This window comes from Mustela lutreola, chromosome 6 (genome assembly GCF_030435805.1).
Source record: "Mustela lutreola isolate mMusLut2 chromosome 6, mMusLut2.pri, whole genome shotgun sequence".
Lineage (NCBI taxonomy): Eukaryota > Metazoa > Chordata > Mammalia > Carnivora > Mustelidae > Mustela > Mustela lutreola.
Window position 1 is genome coordinate 96589288 of NC_081295.1, and position 22355 is coordinate 96611642.

The 22355-nt window shown below is 37.9% G+C and overlaps 1 protein-coding gene across 1 annotated transcript; it reads right to left on the bottom strand.

The window, feature by feature from the left end:
• Nucleotides 1-2902: 2902 nt before the first annotated feature.
• RHAG (Rh associated glycoprotein) lies at nucleotides 2903-21962 on the bottom strand. The gene is made up of 10 exons (XM_059178212.1): nucleotides 21746-21962; nucleotides 14137-14320; nucleotides 13369-13519; nucleotides 11198-11345; nucleotides 10917-11083; nucleotides 9160-9297; nucleotides 8234-8355; nucleotides 4711-4793; nucleotides 4311-4384; nucleotides 2903-3614 (listed from the first exon to the last, which is right to left on the bottom strand). The coding sequence occupies exons 1-10, from the start codon at nucleotides 21900-21902 to the stop codon at nucleotides 3582-3584; spliced, it is 1257 nt and encodes a 418-aa protein (XP_059034195.1). The 5' UTR covers nucleotides 21903-21962; the 3' UTR covers nucleotides 2903-3581.
• Nucleotides 21963-22355: the final 393 nt, after the last annotated feature.

Consider the following 22355-nt stretch of genomic DNA (forward strand, 5'->3'; position numbering starts at 1 on the left):
ATTAGAGAGATCTGACATTCATGAATTTTGTTGACTCCTCTCACTTGCAACTCTCCTTAGCTAACCTATCCAACCAATCCACATCCACATAAATATACATGCACAGCAGCAACATCTATCTTCAAAAAGAAGAAGGGAAAGTGGATGGAGGAGTCATCTAATCTTTCATTTCATGAGCAAGTGGTTTCCAGGTGAAAGAGTGTTTGCTTATTTTCAATAGGGTTGTTTTGTTTTTATTATTATTTTTTAAAGATTTGTTGATTTATTTGAGAGAGAGAGAGCTGGGGGAGGGGCCGAGGGAGAGAAACTCAAGTAGACTTCATGCTGAGTATGGAGCCCCAAGTTGGGCTATATATATAAATATATATATATAGTTGAGTTTTAAATCACTATTTGCCTAACTATATATATATATATTTTATATATATAGCCTATATATATCTATATATCTATATATATATCTATATATACCCTATATATATCTATATTTATATTTATCTATATTTATAGTTATATATATTATATATATATTTTTTTCTGGCAAGTTTTCTTTTAATTTTATTTAGGTTCTCCTCTCTTCTTATCTATGACATTCTGTGTATGCTATCATTCTAGCATCCCCCCTTTTTTTAAAGTAAACTTCACATCTAATGTGGATCTTGAACTATGACCTTGAGATAAAGTGTCACATGTTATACTCACTGAACCAGACAGGCACCATTCATCCTATATTTCTAATCAAACTACAAGGCCTGTCCTGAGCTGAGCAGTAACTTAGCCTGCTGTTTAACTGGAGGATGGAAGATCTTGGATTCAAAGAAGGAAATAAAAGCTGATAGAGAAGTTCCCTCCTCTGTGTTTGATGAGAATTTGGAGGCAGGTGGCAGATACCCAACAAGGAGAGGTTTGAGAACTATTGCTTTGCAGAGGTTTGTGAATCCCCAGGGAATGGTAATTTATCTTTTCAGCTGAGCATTCCTGAGGTGACGTGGGTCTCCCTTGTCCCCCATGAGCTGCAGGCATGTTAGCAGACACATTGAGTTCTTTCTGGTCCTGGCTCTAGAAGAACACCAAGCACGGCTTGCTGAAAAGACTGAGGAACAGAGAGGCTTTGTTTGAGCTCTCATTAAGGGAATCATATTTTCACACTCTGGCAAATCTCTGACATACTTTGCCAGATTGCTGTGCCTGCCTTCATTATCCAGATTACTGCCACCCAGGTACCTCAGCAACTGGAATATAAATCCTAAGGAAGAGACATACTAAATCAACAACCAACCGAAAAGGTGCCAGAACCCAGAATGAAGAGACTCAAGAACACCCAAAATAATTGGCTTCTAACAACATGAAGCTGTTGCAGAAGCCCTGCCCTAGATCAGCAGAGCCCTCCTACCTTATACAATAGGTGATGAAGACTGTGGAAACAAGGGCTGGAAAGTCTGAAAATATCTCTGCTTTCACCGCACTGCCTAAAATTGCATGAAATTTTAGGCCAGTCTTTCAGATTTAGATAGGAACAAAGAAAAACAAAAACTTCCTGAAACTGATCATCCAAGTAGAGCTTAAAATCAGCCAAGTGATATAAATAGTATTATTTGATATCAGAAATTTTTTTGAACAGCTAAGGTATAAAATTGTTATTTAACTATTGACAGAGAGAGATTAGACCTTAAACTTGATATTGAACAAAAATGCATCCCATTTCCCAATAAACAAAATTATAAGCTCAATTAAGGAGCTTCAAGCATAGCATGTGCACACACACAAAATTTAGCTGTGTCTATAAAGTTGGACAATGATTTGCAAACAAATCAATAGATGAAGAGAAGGAGCACAGAATCTCTGTTAAAAACGAATGAAATAAAGATGGACAAGGCCATAGATTTCGATAACAGATCTAGCAGAATTTCCATGTAAATAACTGGAGTGCTAGACAAGGGAAAATTAACAGATGAGATGAGGGAGCCACTAAGTAGTAGAAGGAAGTTTATCTGAGCAGAGGACTCAAATATTCAAATTAAAATGCTTCATCAGATTCTAGGCAAGATAGATGAAAAAAAAAAAAAAAGACATATTCTATTGTGGGAAAAAGACCATAAACTCAGAATTTTAAAATAAGACTACCATTTATAAGAACTTCATTGCAGGAAGGCAGGGGAGTGTCCATAAGCCAAGGGATAATGGTCATCACAACCCTGTGCCTAAGCACATCACAATTATAGACTTAAGAAAACACACATGCACACCCATGTTTACCCAAGACCCTCTGAGCTTTGCCTTATGATCAATGGGGAATGAGGGGTTCTCTGGGCATCTGGATAGTGAAGATGATTCTTTGTGATGATCAGCAAGACTGGGGGTAGTGGATTTTATAACATAAGCACACTTTAAAAACCCATGTGAAAGAGACTCTGACATACATCACCTATTTGTGTAATGAAATACTTAGGATCTATAAAAAAATTATACGATTTCTCCAGAGAAATAAAACCTTAAATAATTCACTGTTACTTGTAATTTTTAATATCTAGCATCTAGTAACTGATGTTCTATTAATTATGCCAGGGTTTACTTCTTCACAGATACAAAAGCACATTCTGACAAGATTCTGGGACTCCAGAAATCAAAGGAAAATCTTAAAAGATTCTAGAGAGAGAGAAAAGAAGACCATATTTCCCTAGAAGTAGTTTTATATGACTATGTCAATTATCTTTTCTAATACTTAGTTCCTTAAAACTCACCCTATTATATGAGACATGAACTTGATTATTTTGTAGTTAATACATAGTAACAATTTATTTGGATTGAATATGGACTATATATGAGGAGTGTGTGTGTGTGTGTATGCTTGTTAATAAAATGAATTCCAGCTGTCAAAGAAAGGGGAGCCAAAGACAAATGCTGTAATTTATAATAAAATAACAATTAATTTATTGGAATTTTATACAAAATAGACTGGTCACATAGCATTTGAACTCTTGTCTCAAGTAATAAACATGCAAAAAGAATTAAGCATAAGATTATTCAAGTAAAGACATACCATTACTAACTAGACTATTTCTAAATAAAGAAAGCACCACCAAAAACAATCATGTTCTTGCTAATTTCCTTTATACTTCCTATATAGATTTCTTACATATTGTTTTATTGGCTTTAGTTTTATACCTTTGGGATTGGAGACATAGTATGTATAATAAAAGTGACATAAGCAGATGTGTTGTTTTCTTTGTAAATTTACCTCTATGGGGAAAAAAAATACAAGAATATTCATGAAGTATTCACCCTGTACCCACCTACTGGAAAGAGTGGTCAGGGAGTCCTAAAGAGAATCTATTTGACTATCTGTTTTATAAGACATATTCCTTCGACCATGCAATCACTGAGTGTCAAGAAACAACACCAGATCATGTTAAGATTTTATACACTGGACATCTAGGGCTCAGGACCTATTCGTTCTGTTGTTCTTGTTGGATGCTGCCTTTTAAAAAAATTTTAAACATGATTCTAGATAATAGGAAAGGAAACTGAGACACAGGAATGATATTTAGTCTTTAGGTTCCGGCTGGTTGTGGCAATCATGTTCATTCATTGTCACCTTCTTCCCTCTTGGGGACCTTTAAAGAAAACAAGATTAGGGCATTTTATAGTTTCTTTCACTTGGACCTGACAGAGGTTAGCACTGAAACACAAAAGGTATTTCAATAGAAAGAACTAGGAATAACAAATGTTTGTCTTGGGGAAAAATAAAAGAACAAAGATATTTACCTCCCTCACTGGACTACATTCTCTTTACCAAACCTGTTTTTCCTGACAATCCCGCTGAACATATCGAAATACCTATTACTCTTAAGCTTTGCAGGAAATAATTTGGGGAAATGTCAATGGAGTAAAGAGGTAGAAACTGGAGGATAGAAAGAAGACGATGTTTTTCATAAAACCTCTTGTTAGTTTCTTCACTGATATTCTTCAACCTTCCATATTCTACCTGTTTTTGTTACTCATGTATATGGTATAAAATCTCATGCTACTTCCTGGTATTCCTATTATATTTATGAGAAGCTTTTTATTGCTCTCAGTGGAGCAAAGGACATTTGCCTACTGAATTCTGTCTTGATGTCCTTTCTGCTTTGGAATAGACCTTAACTTCTGATTTTATCTGTCTGGATACATTGTCTCAATCTCTTTCTATAATTAGGCAGTTTATCCAGTTTTATCACAAAGATGACAAACAGACATTTAGGCTTCGGGTGAGCAGAACTTTCACTGGTATAGTCATCATTTACATTCTTAGCTAGAACGCTGCTCAGTACCTCCCAATATGCAGAATCATCAAAGAAGAATTCCATAGATGGCTGGACACAGACAATGAACCTGAGAATTAAACCTATAAGATTAGGGAGAAAATAAGGCATGTTATGATGCTGAAGAGGAAAACTTACTTGCATAGTAATAAAAATACTACTGTAAGTTACAGGGCAACTTTTGATCTTGGTGTCTGAGTTCAAGCCCCACATTGGGTATAAAGATTACTTAAAAATAAAATATTAAAAAAAATACATATATATGTTGCTATAAAATCATCCCCTTGAGCTTACGTGATTATTTTACTGTCAGAACTTTAGAATATTTTCAAATTTACCAGTCGATATGTTTATCATCTATCATGCTGACCACATGCAGCACATGGAAGTGTTTACTTTTCATCCTGACCTGTGATCAGCCCTCCAACAATTGCTGTTCCAAGGGAAGATCCTAGAGCAGCTGCCTGCATCAACATGGTAGTCCTGGTAGACCTAGGAAGCCAAAAGAAAAGACCAGTGTTGTTTTTCCAGAGTACCAGCAAACAAATCTCATTTCCCGAGGGAGTGGATGCTCGCCATCTTCAGGCCAGAGCGCAGCATTACACCAGCAAAGAAACAATTTACAATTTTTGTTTTATTTTGTATTTTTATTTTGTATGTATATTTTATATTGTATGTACATTTTATTTTGTTTTATTTTGTATTTTATTTTATTAAATTCTTGGGCAATGTTAAGAAGTCCTCATAAGCACTCAAGCAAAAATCACATTTTTCTTTAGGAATGATGAAAAGATCTTCCTTAGAAAGTTTAGTATTTTCTAAAAATATGGCACCAGGCTCTGATCTTCGATCTGATCCATTCAACAAATATTTATTGAGTCCTCACTCTGTGCCACCTTCCCTTCTAGACATTGAGGATGGAGTAATGTACAAAATAACATGAGTGCCATCTTTCCTCATCCCACCGCAAAAGGAAAATTGCAGATTAATTAAAAATCACTAAGATCAGGAAAGCTAATTTTAGCATATAGTGTAAAGATAACTCATTGAATATATTTTAAAAATCTCTGTAAGTCATTTTAGACACAGTTACCTTAAAACAAAATTAGTAAAAAAAAAAAAAAAAAAAACCTCATAATTTTTGAGATTGGAAGAATGTCATAAAAAACTATTGAAATGCAGAAGGCTGGTATAGGAGTGACAAAAAAAGAACTAGAGATGTGAAGACCTCCTTAGCACAGCACCTTACCCTTAGCAGAAAATTCATAAATAGTTGTTGAAGGACTAAATGTGTGATTATGGGAAAGCAAACAATTGGAAAATGAGAGTGTCTTGGTAATTCATCTTTGGTATGTCATTTTCATCATCCAAGAGAAAGAATGTACTAAACTCAGATTTCCATTTTCTCTTTTTATTTGAAGGGTTTAAATTTTTTCTACTATGTGAAAATTGTGCTATTGTACTGGCAACACATACTCATTTTAAGAGTATGAGAAAACATTAATCCAGAAAAGGAAGGGAAAAAGTTTAATTTCCCTCAAATCTTAATCAGTATAAAAATGTAAAATAGAGACATATATTTTTATAAAAAGCCAATCATGTTATAATACTAATTTTCCCATTAATTCTTCAGTGTCCTTTGATGCCAGTAAATGTAGACCTGGATCATAATTTTAATTACTCCCAAATACTACACTCTAAAAATATACTGTAATTATAGTCCTGAGTTTGGATACTTAGGTTGCTTCCAATGTGTCATATTTTTTAAAATGCTGTGAGAACACATCCTCTTATGAACATGCATATGAATTTGCCCAATAATTTCCTTAAAATAAAACATATCTAGAAATGAAATTTTTAGTAAAAGTTTATATACTTCTTCAGGGTCATTTGAAATAGAAAAACGTATAATTCATATCCCCATTTCTCTACATTAGCTACCATTCAGTATCATGATTCATTTCATCTTTATCAACTTGATAAATGAGAAATTGGTAACGTGTTAATTTGCATTTCTTTGATCACTAGTGAGATCTCACATTTAATATATATTTACTCATATGATACTTTTCTTTTGTAAATGGCCTGTAAATTTTACCAGAATTTGCCAACATTTTTTCCAAGGTATTAAAAGATATTTTTGATAAAAAATGTTCCCTGATAAAATGGGCTTGGGAAACATGAGGCTTAACAAAATTAACTGCATTATTAGAATTAGGCTGCCATAATGTGCACAGATAACATTTAAGAATCCTTACTTTTCCTTGTTCTATGCTTACCAAGAAACCCGATTTGTGTTTTACTCTTCTGAATAGAAATATCTGAGTAAATAGTCTTGGCTCTTGGCCAAAATATTTTAGCTGGTGTGTGAGATGTGTGTGAATTTCACTTATGTGACTAGGCCTTCCAAGGCTTGTCATCCACCCCACTTCCAAGTCCCCCTGAGCATACTGAGAAGTGGCTGATCAACCTGAACACCCAAGAGCTTGACTCTCAACTACAGAACCTACCCCAAGTCCACCCAGTGAGACCCAGCCTGTGAGAGCCAGATAGTTCTTGTTTTATTGCATCCATACAATGGGTGCAGGCATGATGCTCAGTAATTCCTTTATTTCTCATCTCATCATGAGGCACATCTTAAAAGTGTGTACACACCATAGCACTTAGGAGTTGAGCTCATGGACCCATGTTTTTGTCATGCTTGATTTGCATTCAGCATTCAGACATGTTAGTGTTTGTCTCATCAGCATGTTAGGTCCCAGAGAAAGCTGCAAGAAAATGTGGCTATTTCTGGGGTTGTTCTCCAATTTTGCAAAGGGGACAAAAAAAAAAAAAAAAAAAAAAAAAAGAAAACAAACGGAAGAAATAGGTCAGCTCTAGACATGAAAGTGGAAGCCAACTTTCTATGGAGTAGAAAATATGATTAAACAAATTTTTTCAAATATTTATCATGACTGGTCTCAACAGAGTTGAATTTTAATCTGTGAAAAAGAAAGAAATTTTTCTCTTCAAATTATTAAACTCTAACCAGTAGTCACTCTGAGTCATTTTCAAACATTTTCACCTTTTCTTTTATGCTTTAATGTGCTTTAAAATTTAAAAATTTAAAAATTTACATTTAAAAGTTTAAATGTAAATTTTAATTTTAAAATTTTAAAATTGAGAGTTTTAATTCCTGCTTCCTTAATCCCTGAGTGATCTGGACTCTGTGGATGATGTTCATATCAAAGTTTTCCAATCTTGTTACCTAAAAGTGACAACTGATGGCCTTTGACATCACTTTTGTTGTCCTGGATTTGACTGATAACTGTTCTTCCTCCGGCCCTTTAAATATTTATGACCTCTCTTGGAAGAATCTAAGTCTGTTAGAGCTTGAAAGGATTTTAGAGAATAAATACTATAATTCCCTCATTTTACAGAAGAGGAAACAGAAGTTAAGTGAGTTTTCAAAGGCCCCATTATTAGACAATAGCAAAGGCAAAGTCATTTGCCCGGTTTCCTGATTCCCCAGATCCAGCGCTCTTCATGTTATGCTAACTCATTGTTCGATGTGTTGATTGTAGGAAAGGACTGCTCAGCTCATCACAGATGTCCCCTCCTCCATTTTGGTGAGACTAACTAAAAGAGTAAGCCTACTATAATCTGACTGTGATTATCATATGGCCCTGTGAGGATACACTTGCCTGTGGTAGAAATATTTAACTGAACACTTAATTAAAACAAACAAAAACCAACCACCATTAATAACCTTAGTTAAGACATATCTTTTCACCCAACTTTATCCACCCAGTCGTGTCTCTTTGGCTTCAGTAAGGATGATACCGTCGCCTGGATTGCTAAAGAAAAACCTATCTTATTACCAGATTTCCTCCAAGAGTGAGATAAAACATCATTGGACCTCAGGGTGCAGAAAAACCCATTCTTTAACTCACGCCTTAGATGCTCCCAGTTCTATCGCCACAATGCTTGCGAGGCCTCCTATCACACCAGGTAAGCCATGCAGGTTATGAACACCGCATGTGTCATGGATCCTCAGTTTATCAGTAAGACATGGCTAAAATTGTAAAAAGAGGAAGTTTATTATTTTGTTAGACATACTGAAGTCAATGACTATGCAGGAAAATTTTATCTGTCACCCCTTTCGCCATCCATATCTATAGCCCACTTAAGTCAAAGAATCTGAATATGTTGGTGGCAAAACTACTTATATCAGTTTTTAGTAGATGGATTTGAAGGCAGGTGATTTCAAGTCCTCCTCCTTCTGACATACTGATGATATTCTAAATCCCCTTAAAAGGACACAGAGTGCTTTATTATGCAAAACAAGCAAACATCATCAACAACAAAAACTTTAATGAAACGGCCCCAAGGAAACGAACACCCATACTTAACTTTCAATTCACACTAATATATTTTTTTAAAGATTTTATTTATTTATTTGACAGAGAGAGATGACAAGCAGGGAGAGAGGCAGGCAGAGAGAGAGGCAGAGAGAGAGGAGGAAGCAGGCTCCCCAGCGAGCAGAGAGCCCGATGTGGGGCTCCATCCCAGGACCCTGAGATCATGACCTGAGCTGAAGGCAGCGGCTTAACCCACTGAGCCACCCAGGTGCCCCCACACTAATTTTTTTAATAATTTAATAATATCAGATTCTTTCCTGGTGCACAAAAGAAGTCAAGGAAGAGTAGAAACCACTGGATCCACAACTGTGAGCCGTATTTCTGATAAGAAGGGAAATGACCCTCGAAAAAGGAGGGGTGATGATAAAAGGAATTTGCATAGTTTTTCCCCGCTGGTAGGATGTCAGAAGATGATGGTACAGATTCAGAGTTTGACTGAGAGCACCTGTCATACTTACAGTCAAAAACTTGAAACCAAGCACGGAGACAATTCCTGCAATGCTCCCAATGATCATAGCACCATATGGGTGAATCTTCATGTCTGCACAAGTGCCCACGGCAACTCCTCCAGCCAGAGTTGCATTCTGAATGTGGACCTGTGGTTAGCACAGAAACTTGAATGAAGTGAGCTGAACGAGGTCGGCTTCAGAAGGAATGAAGTAATCTATCTAGGGTCTATTCCCTAGATAGACTCCATGGTCTCCATGGACTCCATGGTCTATTTCTCAGTTCAAAGGGCTACTGATTCCTTTTTAAAAAGAAGGTTCTTTGTAATGACAAAAAGCCTTTCTTCCAAATGGTTGACATTTGATATCTTTCTCACTGGGGTTCCTCAGTAGGGACTGAGCAATCAGGTTAGTGGGACCGGCTTGGGGAGGGATGAGAGGAAAACCGAAGAAGTTGTGATGGAAGGCTTGGTGCATATAATGTAGTTATTCTAGTAGTGGTATGACTGTTTATTCAGTATGGAAATGCATTTGTGGTTATTATGAACCAAAAATGGCTGATGTGTGTTTGGTGGAGTTTTTGACATTCCAATATTCAAAGAGGGAATGTAGAGACATCAAAATGTGCACATTGTAAATAAAAGACAACAGTTATGGCATTCCAATATTCAAAGAGGGAATGTATATGTGCTGCCGAAGCGAGCACTCAAAGAGGGAATGTAGAGATCAAAATGTGCACATTATACATGGAAGACAACAGCTTTCACAAGCGTCACTGTATTGAGAATATTTGAAGATGGTGGAAAGAGTAACCAGTTGCCATTTACCAGAATTCCTCAGAAGAATCATGTTCTGGCTGTTCTTCCTAAGGAAGAAGTCTCACCACTACTTTTAAGAGAGGACTGAGCTGTACATGTATTTTTTTATTTCTTTTTTTGTTTTCAATTTTCTTTCATTAAACAAATTGTACAGCATTGAAATCTATGTCTTTAGCTCCTCTTGAAGAAATTACAATATCTTTTTCTTCCCTCAGGCTGGAAAAGAAGAGCAGCTGATGTGTGGATTATTCCTTCTCAGACATTTCTCTAGTTCATAGGAAAGAAACTCAGAAGACCAACTTGGGAGTGTTAAAAAAAAAATGTTGTGTTCTGATATCATTTTAAACTTGTAATAGCTGTAGAAATACTGCAGAGTCTCCATATATCCCTCACCCAGCTTCCCCCAAGGTTAACCTTTTATGTTATCATAGAACCAGGAAAGTAGCATTGATAGAATACAATCAAAGGTTTTACCTGAATTTTACCAGTATTCCCACTAATGTCCTTTTTTTTCCCTCCAGAGTCTTATTCCAGACCCCACATTGCCTTTAGTTGTTATTTGAGAGGAATATTTACAGTTAGGAAAACAGACTTAACTCGTACCCTCCTCCTATTCTCTGTTTCTATTCTTGGCAAACCTGTTTCTAAGGAAGATTTCCTAAGACCTGGGAGATAGTCTACTCCATCATTAAAGAAATATGCCTCAAATCTTTGATTTTTGAGTAACTATGTTCCCTAATGGACTGTATATTCCTTGAGAACACCCTTTTGATTTGCCACAATATAAATTTGATGAAGAAACAAATGAACATTATTTTTAAAATATTCTGAAAGGTTTGCAGTGTTGTGATTTGTTGCGGCAGCTCAGCAGTGAGGCAGAAATGACCTACTCATCTGGGCAACCATCAGTGTCACTTAGCAAAGCTTCCATGGTGGTTAATATGTACTGACCATATCGAGCTTGCCTCTCTTCCCCACAAGGCTGGAAACTGCATAGGCTGTGAGCACACAGGCAACAAGAGAGAAGTAGGTATTTACGATGGCCAGGTACTGTTGCTCTGTAGTTTCAGCGATGGCTGAATTAAAACTGGGCCAAAAGATCCAAAGGAAAAGAGTCCCTGTCATAAAGCACAGAAAGGGATATTAGTGCTGGATATGGAAGACAGTCCAGAGGAGGCTGTTTGCCTTGGGTCAACTCTACTCACCAATCAGGCAAGTTCATCTCTACTCACCAATCATTGCAAACAAATCTGAGTGGTACACAGACTCCTCCTTCTCATTCTGCCTTCTCAAGCCTGACTGATATAGGACACCTGCTACCGCCAAGCCAAAGTAGGCCCCAAAAGCGTGGATCGTCATTGATGCTCCAATGTCAGAAGCCTGAGGGGCAAAACATTCATGTTTTTAGAAGTGAAACTGAATCTAACTACAGGAGGAAAGTCAATGAAAGGACTGCTCATTGGTTAAACATTAGAAGAAATTAAAAGAAAGAAAGAAAAAAGAAAGAAAAAAGAAAGAAAGAAAGAAAGAGTATGTCAGAGAAAGAATAAAAGAAGATAAAATAGGATAGTGATATTAAAAAAATATATAGGATTTTGAGACATGCAGAACTGACTTCCAATGCTAGGTCAGGTGCCTCCTTGCAATGTGACTTCAGACAAATTATTATATTTCTCTGATTCTCTACTTCTGTAAAGTGGGAAATATTACCAGCTAATATATTCGTGGTGAGACTTAGTGAGGCCATGTTTGTAAAGTGCTAGGTCTTTGTGGACATTCAATTCATTTTAGTTAACTTCTCTAGGTTAGGGAAATTCGAAATGAAATGATAGGCACTGCCCTTATTTCAAAAGAAAGATGCTCTTTGCATTCATTTGACATTATAGTTAAGGCTCATTTAATTACAATTCAAAGACTTGAAGCTTTAAAAAGCCCGAGTCTTCCCCATATTTTTTTCACTGTGCTATATGATGATGTGAGAACCAACTGATGTTCAAGATTCATTTGAAGCAACATATTTAGGTCCCTCTTTAGGACACTGTATGAATTTGATCTGGTCTTCTACAGTCTCCTACCCCAGGAGGGAAAGGTTGAAGTGCCAAACTTGATTCATAGCTCCTCTTGTACTTATTAAGGTAGGAAAATAATGCAAACTTATTAATTTATTTAGATATTCATACTTGATAAACTCCTATGTACCTTTCAGGTCCAGCTTAACTACCACTTCCTCAGAGAGGCCTTCTTTGATTCCACAATCTAAGTTAGGTCTTCTGGTTATGCTCTCCCATAGCCCCTCTACATATTTTTCATAGCATGTATTTCAATTTATAATATTTGTGTGTGTGTGCAAGCACCTGCCTATGGGTGGGTAGGTGATAAATGATTCTCTATTCAAGGTCTGTCTTCTCTCACTGGACTGTAAACTCTATAAAGACAAGGACATTAACTATTTTGTTTGTCAGACTCACCTGGAAAGTTTTCAGAAACATATTCTGTGGACAGAGTGGGAGGTGAGTGGGGGGATGGGTGAAATAGGTGATGGGGATGAAGGAGGGCACTTGCTGTGATGAACACCAGGTGATGTATGGAAGTGTTGAATCACTGTATTGCATACCTGAAACTAATATTACACTGCATGTTAACTAACTGGAATTTAAATAAAAACTTAAAAAATATTGGCTGTGGAATTAAATGTTCAATAGAAACGAGCAAAATACTGGGGAATGCCCAGAAATATCCTCAGGGGAAGCAATGTGATTTTTCATGGAGGAGAAGAAATTTGATCTAGGCTTTAACACAAGCCTTAGACCAGGCTAGTCAGGAGTGCCTGAGTGGCTCAGTCTGTTAAGCCTCTGTCTTCAACTCAGGTCATAATCCCCAGGGTTGTGGGATTCAGTCCTTTGATTCTTGCTTCTGGATCCTTGATCCTCCCCCTTTCCTGCTAGTGCTGTCTGTCTTGCCTTGTTTCTCATGTACTCTTTGTCTCTCACTCAAATAAATAAATAAAATCTTAAAAAAAAAAAAGGGCTAGTCGTCCAGTAGTTGAAATATAATAGGAATTGATCATTGATAGTAAATATAACTTAATAAAAAGAGTTATGGAGTTAGTAAAATCTGGGTTTGAATCCAGATTTGGATCAGTCATTCAGCACCTGTGATCATTAGTTGTAATTTGTACAATAGTAACAGCATAATACCCAGGTTATTGTATGGTGGTGACAATGAAATGAGGTAATGTTGATAAGACTCCTGGTTTATCAAAGGCACTCAGATAATGATGGGTATAATTACACTTGCTATTCTATCATGCTCACCAATCTTTTTCCCTATGTAGAGTAAGCATCCTTTGCGTGTAATCAGAACTGATGTCAAAGCTACTAAGTATAAATCATCTAATCCTTACCTGAAATATCTCACCAACCACATATTCATTGCCAGCAAAGACAGCGATTTCTAGTATTGTCATGATCAGCATTTGGACTGGGCTTATTTTTCCCAGGACAGCTCCAAAAGAAATTAGGACTGTGGCTGTACTGAAGTCTGCATTTATTATGCTGAGGGAAAAAAAGAAAGAATAAATCCAATAATATGCACACCCAACACAGAACTGTGAGCTTGGATGAAGCACAGCATTCCTTTATCCAGCATGCAAGGGCCTCCCCCCAAACACCACATCAGGAGTTCGTCCCAGGTACCCTTACACACCCTCATTTCCTTACCCCTCCTCTTTTCCATCTGCTATACATTCTGGTCACTCCAGCATTTCCTTTACTTTGACCCATCTGTTCTTGATCTCATTTAGGTTTTTCTTTATTTTTATTGATCTGATAAATGAATTATTTTCTACAGTGTTTACATTTCAAAATGTAAATACAGACATGTAGAAAAAGAGCTAATGGAGGCTTTTTGCTCCCTGTAGCTGAGATGGAAGGAATAACCTTCAATGAGATAGGATTTCTCATGTCCTTAAAGTCAAACCAGAGAGGATATAGGCATGAATGAATGACCCAGCTCAGTAGAGCACAATGTCGATTCACATCCTGGGGTCCCAACAATATTTCATTGTCTCAGGGAGACAGTGTGCCAGCTAGTTCAGAGGCTAACTGACAAGAGACCACAAAGAGAAACAACTGCCCTGAAAACATAATTTTGAAAAATAAGGGATGCTCACTTTTTGATTCCAATGTATATTGTCTGTCCTTTGTTGTGCAAGATCCCCTGAATAAAAGTGCCCCATTGGAGGCCCAAAGCAGCAATGAGTAGATTGATGCCCACACTACTAAAGCCATATTTTTTCAGGAAGGTCATGAGGAAGCCAAACCCAACAAGTATCATTACATGCACATCTTGGAATACTGGAAAAAAAAAAAGAAGGAAAAAATTATGTTTTAGGGGAGAACGAAGAAAGGGTTGCTTCGTAATATACCCCATTTATTAAATGTTACATCTGATATATAAAATACTGCAAAGAGAGAGCATTAACTAGGAAGCCAAAGACTAGGCTCCAGAGCCAGTCTGACTGCTTACCAGCCATGAGACTCTGGGCAAATTGTTCAATATTTGAGCCTTTTCTTGGAATACCATGTGTTCTCATACTTGAAGAGTTTTCAATTACTTCCCACCTGAGGAAAACTTTGCAAAGCATAGTGCAAACATCACCCGCTCTTGCGGACTTTCCCAGTTCTCTCCAGGAAAATTAATATGTCTTCTTGTCTTTTACACAGCATTCTACAAACACTTCAACTTTAGCCTTTGTCACACTATATTAGCATTTATTTAGCATGCATTATAGTGTAATAGTTCCTTGATGAGGTGTTCATCTCTTGCACTCGACTGTGAGTTTCTTGGTTGAAGGGATTAGGACACAGTCCTCTTTTGCTCCCCAAGAGTTGGCATAAAAGTCTGCATATAAGATAAGAGGCAATAATGACTAAATTAAAGAGCTACAGTCTCCATTTATTATACAGATACACATCTGTATAATAGCACCAGCTCTGGGAATCTTATCAGATCAGCATTCAAGTCCAATAAGGTAATGTCTTTGTTGGCATTTTCTAAGCCACTGAAAAAAAAAAAAGAAAAGAAAAGGAAAGAAAAAAGACCATGGGATGGATGTACAAATAAGCAAGACAGAGTGTTGACTTTGTGGGAACTCAGAGACGTGTTACTACCCTTTGGTCTTTCTCCCGCTGTTCTGTCATCAGGCTTGGGGGACTGTGTTTGTGGATAGGGAGACTACACCATTTGGCTTTGTCTACTGTAGGAGATGCTGTCATACACTGCCCACAGACCCCTTTTAAAGATGAAGAACTTATTCTTTCCAGTTCCCTGGCTATAAGGAGTTGCCAGTTGATAGTCCTAAATTCTCAGTTCTTTTCAGGAATTGCCTCTCCCTGGGGTAGCCTGTGGTCAATGACTGATTCACAATAGCATCCCCTGCCCTCAGGGAAGAATCACAAGGAGCTAAATAATCCCGGTCTCAGGATACCCTGTGGTGTCTCTCGCTGCAAACCTTCCTGCTACAGGTACTGATCCTTAAGGCACTCCCTACTAAACTGTTTTCAGGCTAATGTCTGTCTTAAAGCCTGATTCCCGGGGAGCCTAACCTGTAGCTCCTACTTTATGGGCTTCATTTCTCTCTGCAGAACTTTTCTGACCTTCTCTCCTGACACAACTTGGAGACCACATAAATTTCAAACTTTGCAAATTAAATGGGATAAGCTAATCTCTGACAATGATCCACCCAGAAGTGGATGGAAGATGTTGACTTTTCAGAGGTACCCAGCATTTCAAAGGCTCTTGGTAGGCATTTGAAGGGCTCTTTGGAGGCATGGGGATTTATCCTAAGGTATTACTCTATGATGAGTAACAAGACAGACAGATATGGTTGGCATCATAGATTGAGTCAGTAGGGTCCTTCAGTGGCTTAAGATCCAATCTAACTTGTGGACAAAAGCAGCACATGAAAGAATAAAGAGAATGAGAATACTCCATGATTCAGGTACACACTAGAGTCATTCACTCTTTTGACTCTATCCATGCAATGAGACTTTCAGCCACCTCCCAAGAAAGGCAGTATGTAGAGGATGAGAAAGGGAAGGATAGATTTCTGAAAATTGTTTCTTGTCAGTGGATTTTCGGGAAGTCTCATCGAGGAGAACACTGCATCGTCTTCCAGTTCAGAGAGGCGACAACGCCCATCCTCATCTCATTATCCACCCAGGGAATTTGGGGATTGGGATTAGGATTCCATGTGACCTGTTGTGGGGCCATGACCAACAAACGTGAAACTGTTTGGGTTTTGAAATGTAAGGGATGGGACGTCTTAACTGTGCTTCAATGGTTTTTTTTCCCCTCAAAGATTGTTACTGCTTTTTGCCACCAGGGGGCTTAAGAAGCTCATCTATTATTTAGGTTGCTAAAGAGTTTATATATAATGTGAAAACTCTTCATAGTGATTCTGTGTTAAAAAAAAAAAAATATGGATGAGAAAGATCTGTAAACAATTAGGATTCTGTATGTCTTGTATCCTGTTCTAAGAATGTATGGGTGGGGACTAGAGAGAGGGCCATTGGTTTAGTTCTATAGTGCAAGACTGCCATTAAAGGAATAAAATGTCCTCTGTAGAGAGAAAGGAGATTGAACTTCTGTGAAGTCTTCCAACAGGTTTTAAGAATTTCCAAGACTTGTCTAAAATCAGATATTCTCAACAGAGTGTGATTTTAGTTTCCAGAGGAAATGTGACAATAGCTGGTATTTTCTGTTTTACTTCCATCTTTATCTTGCCGTAGGATATCTTGCAAGTCCTGATAATCCAACTGTGCTTAAAATGCAGATGATGATTCTGACTCACTTTCCAACAACACCCCCATCAAATGAATGAAACAAACCCGTCCTTTCCCTCTAGTTGTATATGCCTGCTGCCTCGAATGTCCTCTCCAACTCGAACCCAGTACTTCCTGACCTGGCAAGCTTTTATACACCCTTCAAGAACCAGATCACAGCTGTACATTCGTGTATACCCCTCTTATTTTATTTCACTTGCTTATGATTATGGGTTTGTCTGTTTTTGTTACTATGTGTGCTCACTGGTCATTTGTTCAAATACTGAGCGAGCACTGCCAGTAAGGCACACTTTCAGGAGAAAGTGAATCCAACCTAATTAGAAATTGTTCAGCTTTCTTCTTCTTTTATTTATTTATTTATTTATTTGGTTTGTTTTTGCTTTTATAAGGAATTTTACTTCTTTCACAGAGAGAGAGAGAAAGAGAGCACCCGTGGTGCTGGGTGGTGCTGGGAAGCAGAGGTAGACTCGCTGCTGAGCAGGGACACTCCACGTGGGGCTCAATCCCAGGACCCTGGGATTATGACCTGAGCTGAAGGCAGACACTTAAACAACCGAGCCATTCAGGTACCCTTCATTGTTATTTTTAATTTTCCACTAATCTCCAATTTGTCTAGTTGGTGCTGCTTCAAGCAGGATGCTACTGTGTTCTTTGACAGATGCCCATTAGTCTTTACATCCTTGGCAAACCTTGTGCTTTCTTTACCCTGACCTGGAACCAGCAATTTCTCCAATGAGCCCCTGAGTGGGGAATGGTATTTAGAAACTAGGATATGGATTGTACTTGTGCTCATTGTCTCCAGTCCTTTCCATTATGTAAAAACTATTCAATCAAAGGCAACCCCAGGGTTTTACTGGAGGCTGGTATCTTATGGTTAGGTCATAAACCACAGACAGTATGTTAATTCAGGAATAGAAACAATTCCAGGTTACACTTAGAATAACAGCAAGCAATTCCCTAGGAATCATTTACACTGCATAAATTAGTTGCTCTTTGCCTATAACTTATACCCAGATCTGCTAAATCTTTTGGTAACAAATGAGCTTAATAATATCTGAGTAAATACAGAAATGAATTCTGAAATGTAGATCATTAAAAATAAATGATTGGGGGCACCTGGGTGACATTGGGTTAAAGCTTCTGCCTTCAGCTTAGGTCATGATCTCAGGGTCCTGGTATAGAACCCCCACATCAAGCTCTCTGCTCAGCGGGGAGCCTGCTTCCTCCTCTCTATCTCTCTGCCTGCCTCTCTTCCTACTTGTGATCTCTGTCTGTCAAATAAATAAATAAAATCTTTAAAAAAATAAATAATTATGCTTAATCCACCGTTGGTATTGAAATTCATAAAATAATGTCTAGTGGCATAGTATATCCTTTGTCAGTTTACCTATACATTCAGTGTTCCCCAAGTGTGATTGGCACACATCTGGGGGTCTTGGAGACATTTTCAGGGGGGTTGAGAGGTGAAAACTATTTTTATGATAATCCTGTGGTGTTCCTTGCTTTTTTTCTCTGTGTTGGTATTTCCAGAGATGAGAAAGCAAAATTATGTAAATCTATGGGTCCTTTAGTATGGTTCCAATCCATGCTGATGGTTGTAGTATTCTTTTTTTTAATATTTTGTTTATATTTAATTTAGTTAACATACAGTGTATTATTAGTTTCAAAGGGAGTACAGTGATTCATCAGTGTTATATAACACCCAGTGCTCATTTCATCGTGTGCCCTCCATGATGCCTGTTACCCAGTTATCCCATCCCCCCATCTCCTCCCCTCCACAACCCTATACTTAAGAAAGAATCTCTTATGTGGTATTCTTAATAACCACTCACTTGGGGAGGTGGGGGGCGGAAAGCAGGTTTTAATTAAGAATTTTTTGATGAAGCAAGAAAAATTATTAATCTAACTACTGACCTTCTTTTTTTTTTAAATTTTTATTTATTTGACAGAGATCACAAGTAGGCAGAGAGAGAGAAGCAGGCTCCCCGCTGAGCAGAGAGGCCGATGCTGGGCTCGATCCCAGAACCCTGGGATCATGACCTGAGCTGCAGGCAGAGGCTTCAACCCACTGAGCCACCCAGGCGCCCCAACTACTGACCTTCTTATATGTGTCTTTTGAATACCCTGTAGGAATTAGTCCATGGAAATGCCATTACACATAGAGTACTGCTGACACAGGATGGATATCTCAGAAACGAAGAATTTTTGTTATTGTTTGGTACCAACTGAATGAGCAGGGTTTTTTTGTTTTGCTTTGTTTTGTCCCCCCCCCCCCCAACAAAGAACTCTATTTTTACTTGAAATAAAAGACTGACATAAACTATGGTTTTTCAGACAGGTATTGACATTGTCTGAAAAATGAGTGAAGTGAGGCTGTCATTTCAGGGAAAAGAATCAACAGTATTTGTTGCCAGGAATACCTTTTGACTTTAAAAAAAAAAATAGAATTTTAGAAAGTTTGTGTCCATCACTGCAAGCTTCTCAGCTTCCTAATATTTCTCAAGGATTTTCTGGTGAGATGGCTGGTGGTATTAACAAATATCCTCTTTCATTATTATATGATGAACTATGTCAATGTTTGAAATATTGGTGAATTAATATTTTTCCAATGATCGAGGCATAGCATTACAAGATCACACATGGGTAAAAACTACTCAGAGTGCAAGACCAGTAGGTTTTAATGTAATAGAGTACAACAAGATCATGGCTGTGGTTTTGCTATCCCATAGACATTACAGACGTGTGTTTGTAGAATTCTAATAAAATGGTGACAGCCCTCAAAGGGCCTTCTCCCTAAACTCTCCTTTTCTCTTCTCTGTCTATAGCTAGCAAGAATTAGCTGCCTGTGACAGTCACACTTCATTCCTTGTCAAACTGTCTGCCTCAGGACACCTGGATGGTTTAGTCAGCTAAGTATCTGTCTTCGGCTCAGGTCATGATCCCAGGGTCCTGGGACAAAGTTCCGCATCAGGCTCCCTGCTCAGCAGGCACCCTGCTTCTCCCTCTGCCTGCTCTGCCTGTTGCTCCACCTACTTGTGCTCTCTCTCTTTCTCTTAAAAATAAATAAAATCTTTAAAAAAAAACAAAAACCTGTCTGCCTCAGCAGAGTGACCAATACTTTGCTAGTTACCATGAAGCCCCAACACCTACAGAATATAGCTTGTTTCTCAAATGAGTATCTGTGGAGTCATTCGTGGCATGAAACATGATATTCAGGCATGCCACACTTTCACGGTTATGCCTGGGGATGGTCTGTGTGACCCCAGGCACTGTTCTGCTATTTAGAAAAGCATAGCCGAATGCAAGCAAGAGGGATGAACAAACCTATATCTGACTGACTTTACTTAAATATAAATTAATATTCTGCCTTGCTTATTTGTGAAAAACTCCTAACTTCCACCACCCTGCAATTAAAACTGCTGTAATAGGGGGTGCCTGGGTGTCTCAGTTGGTTCAGCGGCTGCCTTCAGCTCGGGTCATGATCCCGGAGTCCTAGGATCGAGCCCCCATCGGGGCTCCCTCCTCGGCAGGGAGTCTGCTTCTCCCTCTGCTTGCTGCTCCCTCTGCTTGCGCCCTCTCTCTCTCTCATGTTCTATCTCAAATAAATAAATAAAATCTTAAAACAAAAACAAAAACTGTTGTAAGACGCTGTGAGCTTCTCAAGCAGGAGCAGAGCCTTCCTGTACATGACACCTGCACTTGGCACAACCCATGGCACTGGGCAGGCACCCACATGTGTTTGACTTGAACATTTCTTCTTAACAAGCAAGTATTTAATCTCTCTAATGATGTAGGCTGTCATGTAAGTTTTATGTGAGTTGATTTGAAATATAGGGGAAATTGTAGGAAAAAATATATATGTATAACCAAATTATGTAGCTTCTGGGCTATTCTACAAAATATTTTAACCAGGGATAATATGGGCTGAGTCATTTAGTGGCTCTAGGGTCATTATGTCTGCATGAGAATACTCCCCATTATATAACTCCCCTCAAAAAATGGAAGAATGAGAAACAAATATCATATGGGGTTTTTTTGAAAAGCTTAGACTTACCCATAGAACTGTCATAAACATTGTTACTATTCTCAATGATTGAATAAATTTAATAGTTAATAAATTAATGAATAATAAAATTATGTGATATATATATATATATATATATATATGATATATTATCACCTCCCTGGTTAATGATGTAATGAATATGCCTGACTCCAAATAGGCAGTCAGTTAATGGTAATTATTATTGCTTTATTAACTATTTCATTGTCTTCCTTATGAAACTTGGAACTAAACCCTTTCTTTTCTTCAGTTACCATTTCCAGAGAAGGACTCTGCCTTTAAAATACATTAGGTGCCCATGTTTTTCTTCCCATTGCAGAGGAGCAAACTGCTTTCCTTTTAGAAGGTTATAAAACCCAGAGTATATCCATTTACCTCTAATGTCATTCTTAATACCACTTCTTATACCTTAGGGCCCCCACATGAAATCCAGTCTCCCTTCTGCATATCTCACTTAGTTTCTGCTCTCTCCTTGAAAGTTACCTTAGACGCTTGTTGTTGTTTGGGGGGTGATATGTTTATACCTTGCAGAACTAGAGATCAATTTAAGGGAAAAATAATGTCATTTAGCAGATGTAGGTAACACAAAAGATTAATCAATTATTTTAATTTTTGGCTTCTTATGCTGATATTTTAATAGACACTGATTCTATTCAAACATATTAACAACAGAGATGAATGCCATAGACAAGATACCTCAGCACGAAATTATAATCCCCTTAGTATCCATAAGTATCACAGATTCTGTAAGGGGCTCCAGTGTGGAGCTCAAGGGGTTATAGAATTCAAAGATTTCACACTCTAAGTGCCCCAAATGCGTTCACATTCTGAAAAGCCCAAAATGGGTAATAGGAAGTAGATTGTTTACTCACGAGGATGCAACTCAAGGAATTTGTCCGCTTTTGTCGCATTGGTGCCGTACTGCTGCTGGACAGGATTATGCTCTGTTTCATACTTGACAAAGAATCCAAATAAAACAATCATGGAAACCTCCAGTCCAATGGCTACGAGAGGGAATGAGAGCTTCATGTCTGTGGCAAAAGACAGAGGTACACTGAGGGCTTCAGAGGCTGTGGGAGGTTGATAAGAACTGAAGGACTGCTTTGTGTGTGGAATTCAGCTGCATGTTCAACTCACTCCAATGACATTGCAAGAAAAAAAAAAAATGGGCAAGACTGATCAAAACACCCCACCTCTTGGGGAGAATTATGCACTGTAGTCAAGTCATTCAAAATGCTAGTTAGAAGAATACACAATGTAGATTTGAAGAAGTCGGGCTACAGAAATGCTCTATTGCACAAACGTGTCTAGAATCTTATTTAATATAGTTCAACAGACACTTATAGAGTGCTTATTGTATGGCAGGCACTGAGCTAGGCTCTATAGGAGACATGAAACTAAACAAAATAGAGAATGGGTTTATTAACTTCCTGGAGGAATTTGAGTATCTAGCTGGGAAGACAGACATATATACAAATGATT